The 17,497-nt window shown below is 34.6% G+C and overlaps 1 protein-coding gene across 2 annotated transcripts in view; it reads left to right on the top strand.

Annotated features, from left to right (window-relative positions):
• Nucleotides 1–16,193, top strand: part of LOC100376063 (tectonin beta-propeller repeat-containing protein 2-like) — a 41,145-nt gene extending 24,952 nt beyond the window's left edge. For both annotated transcript variants that reach the window (XM_078009594.2, XM_085494165.1), the window contains exons 3-15: nucleotides 742–870; nucleotides 1,264–1,395; nucleotides 1,860–2,023; nucleotides 2,464–2,912; nucleotides 8,833–9,504; nucleotides 10,098–11,223; nucleotides 11,942–12,080; nucleotides 12,491–12,689; nucleotides 12,880–12,969; nucleotides 13,197–13,424; nucleotides 13,776–14,069; nucleotides 14,199–14,348; nucleotides 14,707–16,193. In XM_078009594.2, the coding sequence (XP_077865720.1) occupies nucleotides 742–870; nucleotides 1,264–1,395; nucleotides 1,860–2,023; nucleotides 2,464–2,912; nucleotides 8,833–9,504; nucleotides 10,098–11,223; nucleotides 11,942–12,080; nucleotides 12,491–12,689; nucleotides 12,880–12,969; nucleotides 13,197–13,424; nucleotides 13,776–14,069; nucleotides 14,199–14,348; nucleotides 14,707–14,843 (3,909 nt within the window). In that variant the 3' untranslated portion in view covers nucleotides 14,844–16,193. The remainder of the gene's footprint in view (nucleotides 1–741; nucleotides 871–1,263; nucleotides 1,396–1,859; nucleotides 2,024–2,463; nucleotides 2,913–8,832; nucleotides 9,505–10,097; nucleotides 11,224–11,941; nucleotides 12,081–12,490; nucleotides 12,690–12,879; nucleotides 12,970–13,196; nucleotides 13,425–13,775; nucleotides 14,070–14,198; nucleotides 14,349–14,706) is intronic.
• Nucleotides 16,194–17,497: the final 1,304 nt, after the last annotated feature.

Below are 17,497 nucleotides of genomic sequence, written 5' to 3' on the forward strand. Positions count from 1 at the left end.
CCACAGCCACCCAAGTTATTCCCAGTTTTCAAGAAAAAAGTTTGCCGTACCAAACTTGGTAAACAATTGTACAACGGAGGTACAAGTGATTCGAGTGTAGGGTCAGACACTGAAAGTGCTACCAAATCCGACTTCAGGCATTGCTACACATTATCGATGAAACGTCGAATCGTCGTATTTATTTGACATTTGTTATTCCCATAACAGTATTTTTACAGAATAAATTAATTGCAATGATACATCATTAATAATTACTTGTCTATTTTGGTTGTGTGTGTGTTTGCCTATCCCCTTCCCTATTTCACAATGAACAAGTTTGATGACCCTGGTTTAAGAGCCACTGGCTACAAAGTTGTCAACATGTTACCTCAAATAAGCACCACCCAGAAATGAAAGTGTTACAAAGTGGCTCTTATTTGAGGGTTTTTACGGTATCATTAAGTATCTGATTCCAGTGGTATACCAAAACGAAAAAAAACACAATAAAAATAAAAATATGCACAGGAGATATGAAAAAAAAATAAAAATATTTTGTGAAGGTGATTACTTTATATAAAGAAACGTCCAGATCATTTATGTGTTTGATTTGGCGTTTCTCTGCTTCTAGTGGCAGATCTTGTACTTTTGATAATATTTTGGTGAAGATTACATGTATGGTAATGCCAGAGCAAAGTTTTGGTTTTTAGTATTCTTCCCAAGTTTGCTTATTTATATACACTTTCAATGCTGTTTATATTTCAGTCTGGGAGTCACCACATAACCACTGTCAAACTGCTCTCCTGTTTAGATGATTTAGTAGCTGCTGGAACATCCAATGGTCATCTCTGTATTTTTCAGTTACCCTCCAAATTACCTGGCCATCATACAGAGGTAAGTCACATGAACACAACAACCAATCACAGTGTTTGTTAGCAGAAACACAATGGCACAACATAGGCATCAGTGACAATTATACAACATTGGCAATCTGCTACATTTTAATAAGAACAAATACTAATTCAAGGAATAGTGTATATTTTATTCAGGGGTATATGATGGGTCAAATAATGTTTATGGTGTGAAAGCTTTTTCATTGTGCCTTCAAGAAAACAACTTGCTGACAAATTTTTCTCCACAATTATACAATCACACAATTACACAAAATAAATGTGATATTGTTCATGATAACCTCCTATAAAGTGTTTCTATTTACTGATTGGAACTGACCTAAAGGTGAATATTGTCATAATGTCTTCCACACTGTATGTATCTTGGTTTTAACAGCTACAGAAACATTCATTGGACAAATTACATGACTGTGCAATAACCTGTGCCGAGTGGAGCACCAATGGAATGAAACTGTACACTGGAGATGAGAAAGGACGTGTCATCTATACATCAGTAGATTTTTATCAGGTATTATAATTGTAATTCATACTTAATCCAAAATAATGTCAAATTAATTCTAAACTTGTATAAATAAAATATTTCAGTAATTCATACGTATTTATGATATGTAAAAAAAAACCATTAGAACACTTATTTTTTCATGTCAATATTTTGGTGAAATATTTTGCTCATTTTTACCTGAATTGTTACTTTTGACCAAATGAACATAATTTCCCATCAGCTACAGGTGTCCAGATTGTTTTCAAAAAATATGATAAAAAATGTTATTTTAAGAAAGGCAACCGAAGTTGATGTTGGTGATGACAAAGACTCTGCCGTTGTCAATCTGTTAGGTATTTACCAAAAGAGTACCATACCTTGTGGTGTTGTTCATTGCCTGACCATCTTATCAAGTCTACATTTTGACTTGAGGTGCATTTATTTAGGATTTATTTTGACCGGTATATTCCAACCACTTTTTTTTAATCCAGAGTCCAGTTTGTCAGTCTTTTCAAATATTAACTGAAGGCAGTCGAATAACTCAGTTAAGTTATTTTCACAAGACGTTATTAGTTTCTACTTTGCAAAGATCAGTATTATGTTATACTGAGGAATCAAATAAACTGACTCAAGTTGGAAAAAAGCCACGAAAAAGGTGAGATTTTTACTGTCATACCTATGTCATACTGGTGTGGGAGTGGTTATACAGTCAAACTTGTGACTACTTCTATGTAAAGACTATCTGCCTATAGTGACCACTTTTAGGCAGTTCCAAGGCATAACGAATGAGTAGCCTGTGTATATAGCGACTTCCTGCCTGATGTAGCCTCTGTTTCAGTATAATATTTGGTAATTCACCTTTGTTTACAAACAAAAATAATAATTATAATGTCATTCTGTTTATAAACAATTTATTTCATTTCAAACTTATTTGATTTTGATCAACTCATATATATGTGTTTTTGTTGTAACAGTGTCATCTCAGGATTTTGGGGACATATTATGTCTAATGTACGAAAAGTGAAAAAAATGAAGTTCTTTGGGTGGTGGCAATACCTAGGTTTGATTGTATAATATTGTTCCTTTTATGTTCAGTGATGGTCCATTTGGTGCATGTTTTATACAAGAGGTGTGCAGAGCAAGCGATGCTACATTGTACGCCACTCGACCTGGTTATCGAATATGGAAAGCAGGCATGGATGGATCAGTCAAACAAACGTATTTATTGAAGGAGCTAAAATCACAAGTACATCCCAAAATAGAATTCCTCTCTGATACTCTTGTTGCAACAAGACATCGGAATGACGATCAACAGTTTGAATGTGTATTGCTGTACAATAATGAACACTTGTTCACATGGTCTGATAATCATCTGTATGTGTATGATCCAAGTCAGCAAGTTATTATTGGTAGCATTCAAGACAATATTGGGAGTATTGTAAGCATCGCTACTAGTCAAGATGAAATATTTCTACTAAGAAGTAACAATGTGGAAAGACCCGTTATTAGAATTGCTACTAAACCAGAAACTAAATTGTATAGACGTAAGTTCATTGTTTTCATATAAGATAAGATAAGATAATTCTTTATTACAACCTTATAGAATGAATTACATATCTATTTTGGTTTATGAAATGTAATAAAGGTGTTAAAATAAACAAAACAAGTTAGATATCTAAAATCTACTACAATACAAATACATGGAATAATGTAAAAAAATATTAATGACCCATTAGGTGGTTTTCTCTAATGGTATTTGCTGTTTTTATAAATTTGATAAGCTCTGTTAGTAAATATTTGTTGTTTGTATTCAATATATGAATGAATTTTTGACTCCCATGTGCGAAGCACAAAATGGGAGTCTTTGCAGTTAGTGTGTCTGTATGTGTGTATGTGTGTATGTGTGTGTGTATGTGTGTCCGACTGTTCCACTGCTATCTCAAGAACCATACATCGGTTTTTGGTGAAACTTGGTGCATAGATGCTCTGGGCCAATGCGCAGATTTGATTAATTTTTGGTAAAAATCCGTGCATATTAATTACCTAATTTACATGATAATTAGCTATTTTTTAGTGGTTCCATGACTGTTCCACTGATATCTAAACAACCACTCATTGGATTTTGATGAAACTTGGTACATAGATGCTCTGAACTAATGCTAGGTTTTGATTAGTTTTTGGTAATAATCCGTGGATACTAATTACCTAATTTGCATAATGATTAGTCAATTTTCGGTTTTTCCACTGATATCTCAAGTACTAATCATCACATTTCAAATGAAACTTGGTACATAGATGTCATACAACACTGCACAGACCTGATAGTTTTTATGGTAATATCAGTACATATTAATTACCTAATTTGCATAATTAATTAATTTTCAGCATTTGATATAAGTAGTTAGCATTACATTTCAATGAAACTTGGTACTTACATACTCAAGGACTATGCAGAGATTGATTGTTTTCGATAAATATTTGTGCATATTAATCACCTAATTTGCATAATTAGTTAATTTTCAGCTTTTCCATGGGTATCTCAAGTACTAATCATCGCATTTCAATGAAACTTGGTACATAGATCCTTTAGGACTATGCAGAGACCTGATTAGTTTTAGGGTAAATAATTGTGCATATTAATTACCTAATTTGCATAATTAATTTTCAGCTTTTCTACTGATATCTAAAGTACTAATCATCACATTTCAATGAATCTAGAATTATGCAGACCCAATTAGTTTCCGGTAAATATTTGTGCATATTAATCACCTAATTTGCATAATTAACCAACTTTCACACTGATATCTCAGGTACTATACATCACATATCAATGAATGTACATGGATGCTGTAGGACAATAGACAGACCTGAATAATTGTGGGTTACAATCTGTACATATTAATTACCTAATTTGCATAATTAACCAATTTTAAGCTTTCACACTGATATCTAAAGTACCGTAAAAACTCCAAAATTTCGACCGGTTTTAAATAATTGGTGTTAGAAATGTGACATGTTTTTAGAGTCGTGGCCGAGTTGTAACTCAAAATCTAAACAAAGTCATCAATCAGTGAGTATTATGACAAGCAAAACAAAACATCAAGACGCGCAGAAGAGGTCAGCACAAAACTAATAGGTCAAAAGACAAAGCTGTCTCGCACTACCTAGGAAAACTTGCGGATGTTCGAAGTACAGGTACCCATTGGACAAAAGATACATGGAAGTTTAGCAAACTATCTCCCCGACCCAGTGCAATGTATCCGGTTAGAATCAAAGCTCACGTGTCCCTTATTTGAGGGACCAAATTCTGCCGTAAATTCGCCCTTGGATTAAAAAATAAAATGGGATTTAAGAAAATAAAATGGGACTTTTAAGGTGTATTTTGGCGTCATTTTTCGGACATTTCAATCAATCCTGCCGGCTAAAATAGAGTCTAAGTTTTACCGTAGTCATTGACGTCTGTCTATTCAAGAGTACACGTGTATGATTTTTATCGTGACTAGCGTGAGCGGGTAAGCTTCCTTTCGAGAATGAGCTGTTATCACTGTGAACAATGTTAAATTATTCTTCAGATGACCAGTTTATTTTTTAAAAACAACTAATTTTTTTATTTAAAAAAAAATCATGCCGTTTTCGCATCAAAATCCAAGCCAAAATATCGTACTACAACATCAATCTCTTCCGCATTGCGTTCAATAACATTAACATATTTAAATAAGCTATGGTAATTTGAACACGTTGGCATCATCCAGCTTTTTGATTGGTTAATTAGCGATTTGACCTATTTGACCTAAGAGAACATGGCGGATATCCTACAGCATCAAACGTTTATACGAGACCGGAATCATTCGCTTACGATGAAACTTAGTTGACTTTTATTTGTATTTCATAACCATTCAACAAATTTATTTTGTGTACATTATTATAATCACTACTGAGTACAGTAATAATCAACAATTCAGAAACGCAGCATGCCGAGATTTTTGTGTTCGTTTTTATTTGAAACTTCGTTTATTTAGAATATATTTTCGTTACCAATAAAATAAAAATCTCTCAGTCAATCAGAAACCCGGATTCATGCCTTCGAGGAAGGTCCCGTTTGAACGCTCACATCGGTTTTTTTTTTCGTTTGGGGGAAAACTAAAACTGGTCGCAATTTTCGAATAAGAATGAGTCGGCAATTTTTAGTGGAGTCGAAAATTTGGAGGTAAATAAAACACCGAAACCCGGCAAATAAATAGCCAATCGAATTTTTAGAGGGGTCGAAATTTTGGAGTTTTCACGGTACTAATTATTCCATTTCAATGAAACTTAGTACAAAGATGCTCTAGAACAATGTACAAACCTAATTAGTTTGGGGTAAAAATCTGTTCATATTAATTCCCTAATAAGCATAATAATTCATAATTTTTTGGTTCTAATCACATTTCAATTAAACTTGGAGACATAGATTTTCTGTTACATTGCGCAGACCTCATTAGTTTTACACTCAAATCTGGTCATATTAATTTTCTGATTTGCATAATTAGTTTTCAGCTAAGTAATTTCGAATTATATTTAATGTGTCTCCAATACTCTCAGCACATGGGAGTTCTTTCTAAGCTTTCTTTGATTCTTTGTTAGCTCCGCTGTCGACTTTGTCGAGCGGATGAGTGATTATCATATGAGTGATTGTCCGTCGTCGTATGTCGTCCGTGTCAATGTTTTACTTTTTTGACTTCTTCTTGAAAACTACAAGCCTGAATGCTTTGATACTTGGTGTATATGTACCTTGGGTAGACCTCTCTCAGATTTGTTCATTTCATGATCATATCTTCAATTCTCTAATTTTGGTGAATATTTTTGTAATTTTTGGTAAAAAGTGATATTTTCGACTTCTTGTTAAAAACCGCAAGTCCAATTGCTTTGATATTACATATATAGGTACTACATGTGGATCTCTTTCAGATTTGTTCATTTTGTAATGATATCTTTAGTTCTCTAATTTTGGTGAATATTTTTGTCATTTTTGGTAAAAAGTGATATTTTCGACTTCTTGTTAAAAACCGCAAGTCCAATTGCTTTGATATTACATATATAGGTACTACATGTGGACCTCTCTCAGATTTGTTCATTTTGTAATGATATCTTAATTCTCTAATTTTGGTGAATATTTTTGTCATTTTTGGTAAAAAGTGATATTTTCGACTTCTTGTTAAAAACCGCAAGTCCAATTGCTTTGATATTACATATATAGGTACTACATGTGGACCTCTCTCAGATTTATTCATTTTGTAATGATATCTTTAATTCTCTAATTTTTGTGAATATTTTTGTCATTTTTGGTAAAAAGTGATATTTTCTTCTTGTTAAAAACCACAATCATTTATGGTGAAAAATGATATTTTTGAATTCTTGTTGAAAACAGCAAGTCCCATTGCATTGATACTATGCATATTGTTCATTTTCTAATGATATCTTCTGTTCTTTAATTGAAATGTGCATTGCTAACAGCGGAGCTATCTCAGCCGAGAGGCTGCTTGTTTGTACAGTGTTGAAAATTGTTAATTTTCTTTGAAAAATGTGAATATAACAACACTCTTTCATCTGTGTAAAGTTCACATTTTGTGATGTAATGAATTTCATCCTCAAGCAGGTTGCATTTAGTACATTTTCTGTCTTCTGTTTTTATTTTTGGTCTTTTGTGCCTTCCCATCTCGATGTTTAGTTTATGGGCACTTAGTCTCAATTTTGCTAATAGACCAATGTTTTCTTTATTATCAAGGATTTTAATGTAAGGTTCAGTATTTATATTTTTCCTCAGTAATGTATAAGTTCTTAGTTTTGAATCTGGTCTTTGATTATCTTGGTTCCATTTATAATTGTAATATTCATTCATTTTTTGTTTAAACTGGTCTTTTTTAATTGTTTCTAAATTCTTAATATCATACAGCTGTTTTATTTCATGCAGATTCATTAACCATGTGTCATTATATTTGTTTTGTTGTCGATCTTTTATTGCATCATATATTAGACTGATTGGGCCATTCTTAATAATATTTTGGTAGTATATGATTGCATTCAGTTGTATTTTTGCTAGTAATGGTAGTCGTCCAATTTCCATTCTACTACCAATGTTACTTTGTTCTGTTATTAACATTTAATAATCGTCTACAGAACATTTAATGGTGTTTTTCTGTACACGTTTTGTCCCAGTACTCTGGTCTGCTATTGATTCCCCAAATTTCTGCAGCATAAGTTAAAATTGGTGTCTGGATGCCCTCAAATAATTTCAATTGTAAAAGCATGTTTAACTTGTTTGATGTTAATACTGGTTTGATTGCTGCATCAGCTTTTTTTGCTTTATCTACTAATCTTTCCATGGTCATGTTCATTGCCCCATTTGTATTAAATGTTACCCCTAGATATGTGAATTAGTTTGTTTTTTCAATCGTGTTTAGCCCATATGAGAATTCTGTATTTTTTGATTTATGACCATTTTTTGTGAAAATCATAATTTTTGTTTTTCTCATATTCAACTGTAAACCCCATTGTTTTGTATATTCATAAAGTGTGTCTAATGATCTTTGTAAGTCTTCTTTGTTAATAGCTGTTAGAACAATATCATCAGCGAATAGAAGTGAAGAGATGTTTTGACTATTTAGGTTTGGACTATTCATTGTACAGTTATCAATGTTGGCTACCAAGTCGTTTATAAAAATGTTAAATAATGTTGGGCTTAATGGACACCCTTGTTTGACACCTTGCATTTTAAAGCTCTGGGTCACTTTGTCATCTAATTTAATTGTGAATTGCATATTCATATACAAATATAAAAACATTTATTAATAACATAAGGTAGCCGTTGTCTAATTGGGTGTGTAGATTGACTATTTTTTGCATTTGTGAAAGTATCTGGGCGTTCTAATACAGGAAAAGACTGCATGTGCATATTTAGTTGAATCTGATAATTTGGAACATTATTCATTATTTCCATCTTTCTGTTTTTCAATGCAGTTTAAATTGATGGTAATTAAGTCATTAAGTAATTAAGGGGAAAGAGTAGGAAATATACTTCCTTTAATAAACCTACAAAATAGTGTGTGTTTTGAATTGATTTTGAGATAACCAATGCATCCATTATTAAAGCATACTTCCAAAAAATGCAATTTATTTTCGATGGGTGTGTTGATTATTTTTGACACTTACTTGGTTTAGTTGAAATTATTACTTTTTTTGCATATTTTTTGCAACCTTTTGTTTACATTGTGGAGGAAGGTAAATGTTTGAATTACACATCATTCCTGATATGAAGCTTCTTAAACCTTGTCATTGGGTGAATTGACAAAAATGGATATCTTTATGTGCCTTGTCCACTCAGGGAGACAACTGCTGCAGTGGCTGATTGAATCTGACAATTACCTCATTATAATTCACACATCTCTATTATTACAAACAACCTAATTTGATTTTCTTATTTTGCAGCTCATGATCAAGTCGTTGTAGACTTGTCAACTGTTCCTTCCACTCACATGATAGATTCCTTGACTAATGCTAAAGTACCAGCAGCAGCCATTGACTCCGTAAAGAAGTCTGTGTCACAGGATGATTCTAGACTACACATTGGTAAAGTATTGAGCACATTGAAACTAACTCGAAGTAGAAGCTCAGAAGATTTACAAGAGTCAGGGATGCACGAAATGAAGTTGCTGAGTTCAAAGCTGCTTGAGAGAATAAAATTGATAACGTCCAAGAACAAAGACGAGACTGATGGATTCAATGTTCCGAAGACACAAGAATTCAGTGTGTCCGAGGTGATGAATGCAACTGAGTTGCCAGTTTTGAAAACTAGTGATATTGACAGTGTTGCGAACGATTCCAGCAGGGCTGTCGAAATTAGTAAGCCTGATGAGGTAGGTCCAATGAAGTGCAGTAGTGGTGCAGCATTGGATTTGAATGAAAAGACAGTGGTAGCCCAACATGACATTGCAGGTGAATCAAATGCACTAAGTGAAAGGGTGCCTGGAAGCTTCAGTTTAACAGACAATAAAAATGGAGATTTTACGACAAAAATTCAACCAATTGCATCTACGTCAGGAGATATTGTGTTTACGCCTAAAAAGAAAAAGAAGAAAAATGCCAAGACAAGAGATGTCAGTAAGTTGTGTTTATCTGCTATTGTGAGGCATTTGAATTTCAGTGCATTTTGGAAAATTGGTCAGATGTTATGAAATGAAAAATTATGCTGGAGTAATAAAATAAGAAAAATTTATATCATGGCTTCAACTTCAGAGTTCAAAGGTCACCCATTATCAAAGCCAAATGGCCTTAGCACATAGAAATAAAACCCATTCACAGCCAGTTCCCTCTATTCATCACAAATTCACAAAATAGTCCTGTTTATAGTCTGCACTTTCCTTCAGAAGATTGGTACAATTATGGCCACATTTTTGGATTAAAAACTTAAAATTTACTCAAATTGTGTCTGTTGGCTTCAAAATAGAGGTTCATTTTCAGAAATATAGGAAGAATATAAGAAAAAAAAGTGTAGTAAAATTTGGTTCGAGAAAGTGTGATGGTGAAGAGGTTAAAGGGTACCAAGACAAATTCATGGTCTCTAGATGCTTTTCTGAAGTTCATACTCTGTACATCTTCTGATTTAGATTTCAACATTTGGCCAATAGGGTGTGAATTTTAATTTGTGTGATTTGATAATGTGTGATTAAACAATTACTTTGTTTTTTGTTTAGGCCCGCATGATGTCAAAGAACTGAAGAGGCCTGATACAATCAGTCTGTCTTCTACTACAAGTAGTGCTAGTGATCATGGTGGTAACACACCTACCATGGACACACCAGTATTTGAACAACCAGCTGTCAGTGATACCACATATGCTACAGAGACAGAGGTTTCAGAATCGCAAATTGATACAATGACTGATAAAGATGTAATAGGCGAAGCAGTTGTACCAACTGGTGAGACGGAGGTAGATAGCAGTGCAGAGATTCCAGAAAATGAAGAAAAAGGTTTGGAAAGTGGGAGTGAAGTTGAAGATGAAGATGAAGCAAAAGAGAAGTTAGATGAGGAGGGTTTTGTTGAAGAAGTGAACAATGATTATCAAAGTGTAGAAACGTTGGAACCATTAGAAAGCGGTTCTTTTACAGATTCTACTCAGAGTACTGACAACGATGAAGACATTTATGCCACTTACGCTCCAGAAAGTGAACAAGAACAAGCTGTATCTGACAGGACTCCCCCGTTATCACCGCTGGAACAATCATGTGAGAAAGTTACAATGGAATATATGCAATTTAAAGTAGCTGATTCATGGGTGCAGTGTGATATTCCTAAAAATATCACGTACATGACGTCGTCCGATAAACACTTATGGTGCGTTGATAACAAAGATAGGGTATATCACTGCCTGTCAACCGTCAGTGGGAACATCAAATGGAGTAAGCTGAAGGACTCTGCAAAAGAGATTGCAGCATCACCCTCTGAGAATATCGTATGGTGCATACATCGGAAGACTAATGCGGCGTATGCCAGTAGCGAGAGCACACGTAAGACGCCGATTGGATCCAAGTGGACTAAAGTGTTAACAGATGTGGCACATGTCAGTCTAGATGACAACATGGCATGGATATTGAAAACTAACGGTGATCTGTATGTCCAGAAAGGACTGTCTCGTGATAAGCCTTATCTGAACAGATCAGCTAGGATTAGTAATAAACAAAAGTTAATCCAGATTGTATCTGTGAGGCATGTTGTGTGGGGGTTAACTCAAGATAACCGAGTGATTTACAGGAAAGGCATCTCTCAGTCTATTCCGGAAGGCACAGATTGGAAAGTGTTAGATTCAGATTCAGATTCAAGGTAAATATTGAATACTTAATCCCTGATCTTAACCTCTTAATCCCTTCTCAATGGCTTCCCTGTCAAACCTAATAACATAAATGTATAATAACCACCTGTTTGATTTTGAAATAAAGATATGCGAGCCTATACAAACTATAAAGAGCGTCACTTCATGTTTGGTCCCACAGCAATGTCTACAACACATGTAAAACTATGTTGTTTACACAAAACATGCGACCACCGTCACATGTGATGTAAAAGTGATGGTTTCAAGAGATGTTTCACAAACTTGCATCAATACATGTACATGTATAAGCAACAATTCACAATTATCTATAAGGACTGCCCAGTTATGTATCTGTTGTTTGGGTTCTTTTGAAACAATACTTGCACATGAATCAACCTGGGATTAGGCAAAAAATAAATAAAAACACAAGCAGTATAATGTGCATGCACATTAACATGAATTAACAGCTACTTTTGGAGCCTCGGTCACGGTAAAATTAGCTGCGGTTGGCTGTGTGGCATACGTAAAGGGATGGAAGGGCACACTGACAAAATTTTCTTGAACCTAATTTAATATGTCATCTTATTATAAATTGTACCAAGATGGTTTCAGATCTGCAAAGTACTGAAATGAATTATTCTCAAAAATACATACCATCGATAGTTTGACATCCGAGTTATTTTTTTTCTTAAAAGCCTCTTTTGTGTGAATCAATTATATTTTCTACAGGGATGAGAAACAGACCTACACATCTATTTCCCTGGGAGGGAAGAACACTGCATGGGCTGTGGATGATAAGGGAGGAGTGTGGTTTAGACAAGGTGTTACCATGGTGATGCCACAGGGAGAAGATGGAAAATGGTGGCAGGTAAGCAACTGGGTTATACAAAAGAGCAATAATTCTGGGTTCAGTGTCATCTTTATGCAGATTATTCCCTTTTGATGGGATTCGCCTCACAATAACTGTATTTGGAGATGCATTGCATGTTGCCACTGCAGATCACTATTCCGAAATACCCACTGAATTTTGTCACCAGTCAATAAGAATACATTTGTATTTAGTTATATTTGTTGGGGCTTTCGGGATCAGAAAAAAAATGGTTCATTACTTGATAGTTGTTGCATTCATGGATTTTAATAGTCATAATAATAATAGCTCCATGTAAAAAATAGTGCAACACACAATCTATCAAAGATGATGATTGTAAAATTTCTGGTACTTAGAAACAATACACATACACATGATTTAATAAACACATTCCAATCTTACTGTTTCAGGTGTCCATGAGTGACTATCTAATGCAGGACACCAACATGTTGGAATCATTTCTTGGATTCGCTGATATACATAAACCAATGGAAATGGTGACCAGTTTTTGGAAAGGACCTCAAGCTAATCACATTACTGCAAATAACAGTAGCGTGTGGGTAGCTGGAGCTAAGAATACGTTGCATGTATCTAGAGGAAACTTACTGGGTGAGTTTGTGTATATATCTTGTAAGATAAATACCCCAGTATCAAATTTGATGATATGGCAATAATATGAAAGCAAGGAAATATTAGTTTTATTTATAAACAGAATTCAACTTGGCCTATCCAAGATGCAGGTGAATCAGACACCTTCCATGAATGAGGTAGCTTATTAATAAATTATGATAAATTGCAGGTAATCGTTGGGAGATATCCACTCCACTGGGCATGGCTGCTTCAGCGCGTTGGTTATGTGTATCGGCTACAGCAGCAAATTCAAGAAACGGTAACTATGACAACAATGATGCAGTGCTCACTTAGGTCTATCCCTTACAAGGCATTCTGTACTGGAGTTTTTTTTTCGTTATTACAGGTGTCTCTTATGACTTCTGTTAACACTTCTACCGTATTATCAGCAATTCTACAAATCGGAAACGGCCCTGTCATACAATACTTCAGAGAGCTATCTGTCATTTATATAACTTAACCACATACATACTTCTTTTAATATAGGTTTAGTGTGGGCATTACAACCTAATGGTGAAGTATTTTGTTTTCCACCTTCGTCTCGCAAACCTACCCCCGTTATCCCCCCTCTGAATATCATGTTCAGTTACATCAGTGCCACACCAGATGCTGTCTGGGGTCTCTGCTGTAACGGTATCATATTCATCAGAGGAGGTATGGCTGAGCACTGCCCACAAGGTGTGAGCTGGAAACCTCTTGATCTCAGTCAGCTAGGTAGGTACAAAGCAAGTATTGTCTTGACTGTTCAGAATCTTATCTTATCTCCTTCTGAAAGCCTTCTGCGGATAGCGAATATGATTGGTGAATGATGTGAGCATGTGATATGTCAAAGGTTATGACCTCAACATGAAATTTCAATAGCCAAGAGTGTAGCTGAGCATGAATTATGTGTGCATTGTATTTTAAACATAAAGTGTCAACAAATTATCAATACTAGCAGTTGTACTGGTCACTGTGTTTCAGCAACTCTTATTATGAATATTCTCACTGTAAGCACATGGATACATATCAATATAGTGCACTGTTCACAAGCAATGATCACCACATGTATGTCTCTGTTTACAGGCAGTGTACATATCATCTCTCTGTCCTGTGGTTATGACTCCGTATGGGCCTGTGACACCAATGGTAACATCTACTTCCGGATGGGTGTCAAGCCCCCACAGTATGCATTTCTGAATCCAGCATGGGTTCCTGTTGAGGGGAAACCCCAAGGAATAGGGACCTACTTCACCCAAGTTTTTGTTGGATCATCAGAGAAAATGAGAGTCTGGGCAATAGATAATAGGAGTACAGTCTATGCAAGAACTGGTGTCAGTCGCAAAATGCCAATAGGATCCCGTTGGGAGGCAGTACCAGGTAATATCATTAATGTGTTTTTCTCTCAATTTAAAACCTGTTAACACCTGCTGAAAGCCAGTACTCCAAATGTTGTTAGCAGGCGATGTGTAAACAAATTGGTGACATCTCATCTATTTCAATTTATAGGAACACCTGCAATTCGGTTATCCATTAGTAGTGATATGGTGTGGGCAATTTGTCCAAATGGCGATGTAGCATGCAGATATGGAATCAGTGACAGCAACCCTATTGGTGACTACTGGAAGAAAATACCAGGAAATTTTTCACTCATATCAGGTGAGCTCATAAAGTACTTTGTTGAGATGTGAATGAGGTTGCAGTATACCTGTTGTGAACAGACAGTTTTCGACTTAGTGTGGTAACTTAAGATATTAAGGGTATGCATGGTGATATGTAATGAGATTCCATCTCATGCATGCTACAACCAAATGTACCAATTACATCACAGAGCACAATGAAGATTCAGATTTGATGGTGTAAAGAGAAATGTGTGAGATGATCAGCACATTTGAAATTGCCAAACTAGCAGACAATAGCCTAGACGAATACTTGCTTCATTTCATTTTAATACATGAGTTTGTTTTGCGGTTCGAGATGAATTCGATAATTGTATTTCATTGTTTTTGTTTATCAGCCTCGCCGAAGAATCATCTGTGGTCTATCGATAAAGAAGGACGGTTATTCCAAAGGACTACAAAAACATTGCTCCGATGCATTACATCTACTCCACTGAGACAATCCAGCATATCAGATGATTGGGAAGTACTCTGAAGTCATCAAGTGTTGCCCCAAGGATACCCTCCTACTTAAGGATAGACTTGGTTAACAAGTGAAACTACAGAAAATTGAAAAGTGCTACAAATTTGTGATATTTCGCTCATTGAAAAGTTCCAACAAATAAATGAAAAAGAGCAAATAAATAAAAAGATAGAGGGTACCTGAACTTGTGTTTCTATGAAACAACATTGTAATTTTTCCATAGCAGTAAATATGCCGTTCGTCCATTTTGAATTGAACATTTGTCAAAATACAAAAAAAAAAATGGGCAAAAAGACTGCACCAACATTTTTGAGGCAAAATTTGCAAGCATTTATTTTTGTGTAAAGTTTCAACATTTCAGTATTATTAAAGAAAAAGTCCAGGCAAACAACTTAGTGTTCCCAGATAAAAGAGCTTTTCAAAAGTTGGAAAATTTACTGTTTTTTATTCTCAAGATATTCAACTTTTCATCAGTATTATGTAGTCCGCCATCTTGATTCTCAAGCAAAGGGTTGTGGGTGAAGTATGACATCATTGTTACTAATTGAAAAATGATATTATCAGCCAAAGGCCACATATCAGTATGCCATTTGTATGTACCGGTAATATGATACACATTTAGGCTTTTTGGATTACGGTAAGACTAGTTTATTCTATATTATAACATCACAGTTGTTTAAACCTTTTGCATACTCATTTTACTCCCTACCTGTATAATATGTGTACTATGTAGAATGAACTGCGAACGTCTGGATGCATCACAGAGGGGCCAGCACCTCGCCTGATATTAAAGTCCTTCTCACAAGAAAGCCTACATCAGAAAGTAATTTTGACAGTGTAAAAACAAAAGAAAACAATTGTATGTTTAATTACCAGTATATTAATTTCTTTAAGGCATGTTTTGTATGGAAAAGTAACAGTTACTTTTTAAATACAATTATATGGTCTGTATATGAGCACCATATTCTTTTTTTTTAATTATGTGCAAAAATGCACATTGGAAATAACACATTAATTGAAATACCGGTAATTTAAATAACTATGCTTGGAGATGGGAAAGGTGCAATTTTGATTTTAAGATTGATTTTAACCTTGAAATACTGGGTGTACAAGTTCAGAATTTTGTACTTAATTATTGTTTTTTCATTAGCAGTACATGTTATTGTACCCCAATGTGGAAAACTGCTGTCAAGTTTGAAACATATGGTACGAGTGTGTGTTCCAGAGAAAGATCCAAGGAGGTTACATATAAACTTAATTTTTCTAATTTCTACAGTGTATAATTTCTGTAAATATCTTTTTGAGCATGTTGACACTTAAATATCATATTGCATGTAAATAAAACAGGATTGAGGTAATTAATTTTGTTGAAAATTTTATTCGTTGAATGTTGTGGAGAAAGTTGAATAAATGGTACCCATACAGTATGGAGCAAAAATAATTAAGTCAGATATTGATTGCTGAGCTACGATGGAATGGCATCACATCTACAAAGTGATGATTTCAATATGAATATACACATTCAGCAAGATTGTATGGAATTGCTAAACTGAGGAAGTAGCACCTAAATATGACATGGGCTGGAATTAGGAGAAAATTTACATGTGATACAGATCATATGCATACATGTGGAACAGACCATACCTTAAATGCGAATGGCTTCTCAGATCTTTTCTCCCCTCTCTCCAGTGATCACATCCACTATTGATCTCTCTGATCTATATCATGGTGATTTCATAGATCAGAGAGAACAGTGGGGGGGGGGGGGGGGGGGGCAAAAACAAATTTAGTTTCCTGGCTCTCTTGCCCTCAATATGATCTTAACAGCCATTTTTTTTCAAACTTTTTCAAAACTTTCCTGTTTTGCCATATAAAAAATTTAGGTTTGGTTGCATAAAAAATCTGGGCAAGAGGTTACCTTATTGGGCTTCAATAAATATTGGAACTATAGAGTTTGAAGTTAATTTGTCATATATTGTAAAGTACATTATTTTTACTTGGAATTTAATTTTGCATTCAACTCATCAAAAATCATTGAAAATAATAAAATAATACAAAACTACTATTAATTCCAGCTAAAACAAAGTACTTTACATTATATCATAGTACACCAATAAATCCCTTAAATTTTTGGATCTATTTCCTAGCTACTATACTATGCCTGGTTTGTTCTCAGCACAATATCTGGTACAAATTTGTCGCTTCTTGTGTATGCTGTGAACAAAAGACCATACTGTGCACTGAAAGCAAGAATAGCATTTAGGCCAGACTTTTATTATCCCTTGTTTCGCGAACCTGCCGAATGAACAGGAGCCGAAAATGAAATAAAATTATATTTTTGCATAATTTCTCGCGCCCGCCGACTTGTAAGCGCAAAAAAATGCATTTTTTTACAGCACGCCGCATAACAAATTCAAATTGCATTTCCGTGGGAGTATCATGATCAAAGTACCAAAGTCTTGCTCGGATGAGAAACAAGGTTATACATGGAATAAAATTTTATTTCATTTCTTCTCTTCGATCAATGATCTCACAATTCTTTAAGAATCACACAAATCTAATGGGGGGAAAAAAAGAATTAATTTTATTTTTTTTCCCCCCGCCCTCCTCAAAAAAATTGCCTTATAAAATCTCGAGAAACAAGGAATAAAAAAAAGTCTGGCCTG

Source organism: Saccoglossus kowalevskii, chromosome 2 (assembly GCF_978046115.1).
Source record: "Saccoglossus kowalevskii chromosome 2, keSacKowa6.1, whole genome shotgun sequence".
NCBI lineage: Eukaryota > Metazoa > Hemichordata > Enteropneusta > Harrimaniidae > Saccoglossus > Saccoglossus kowalevskii.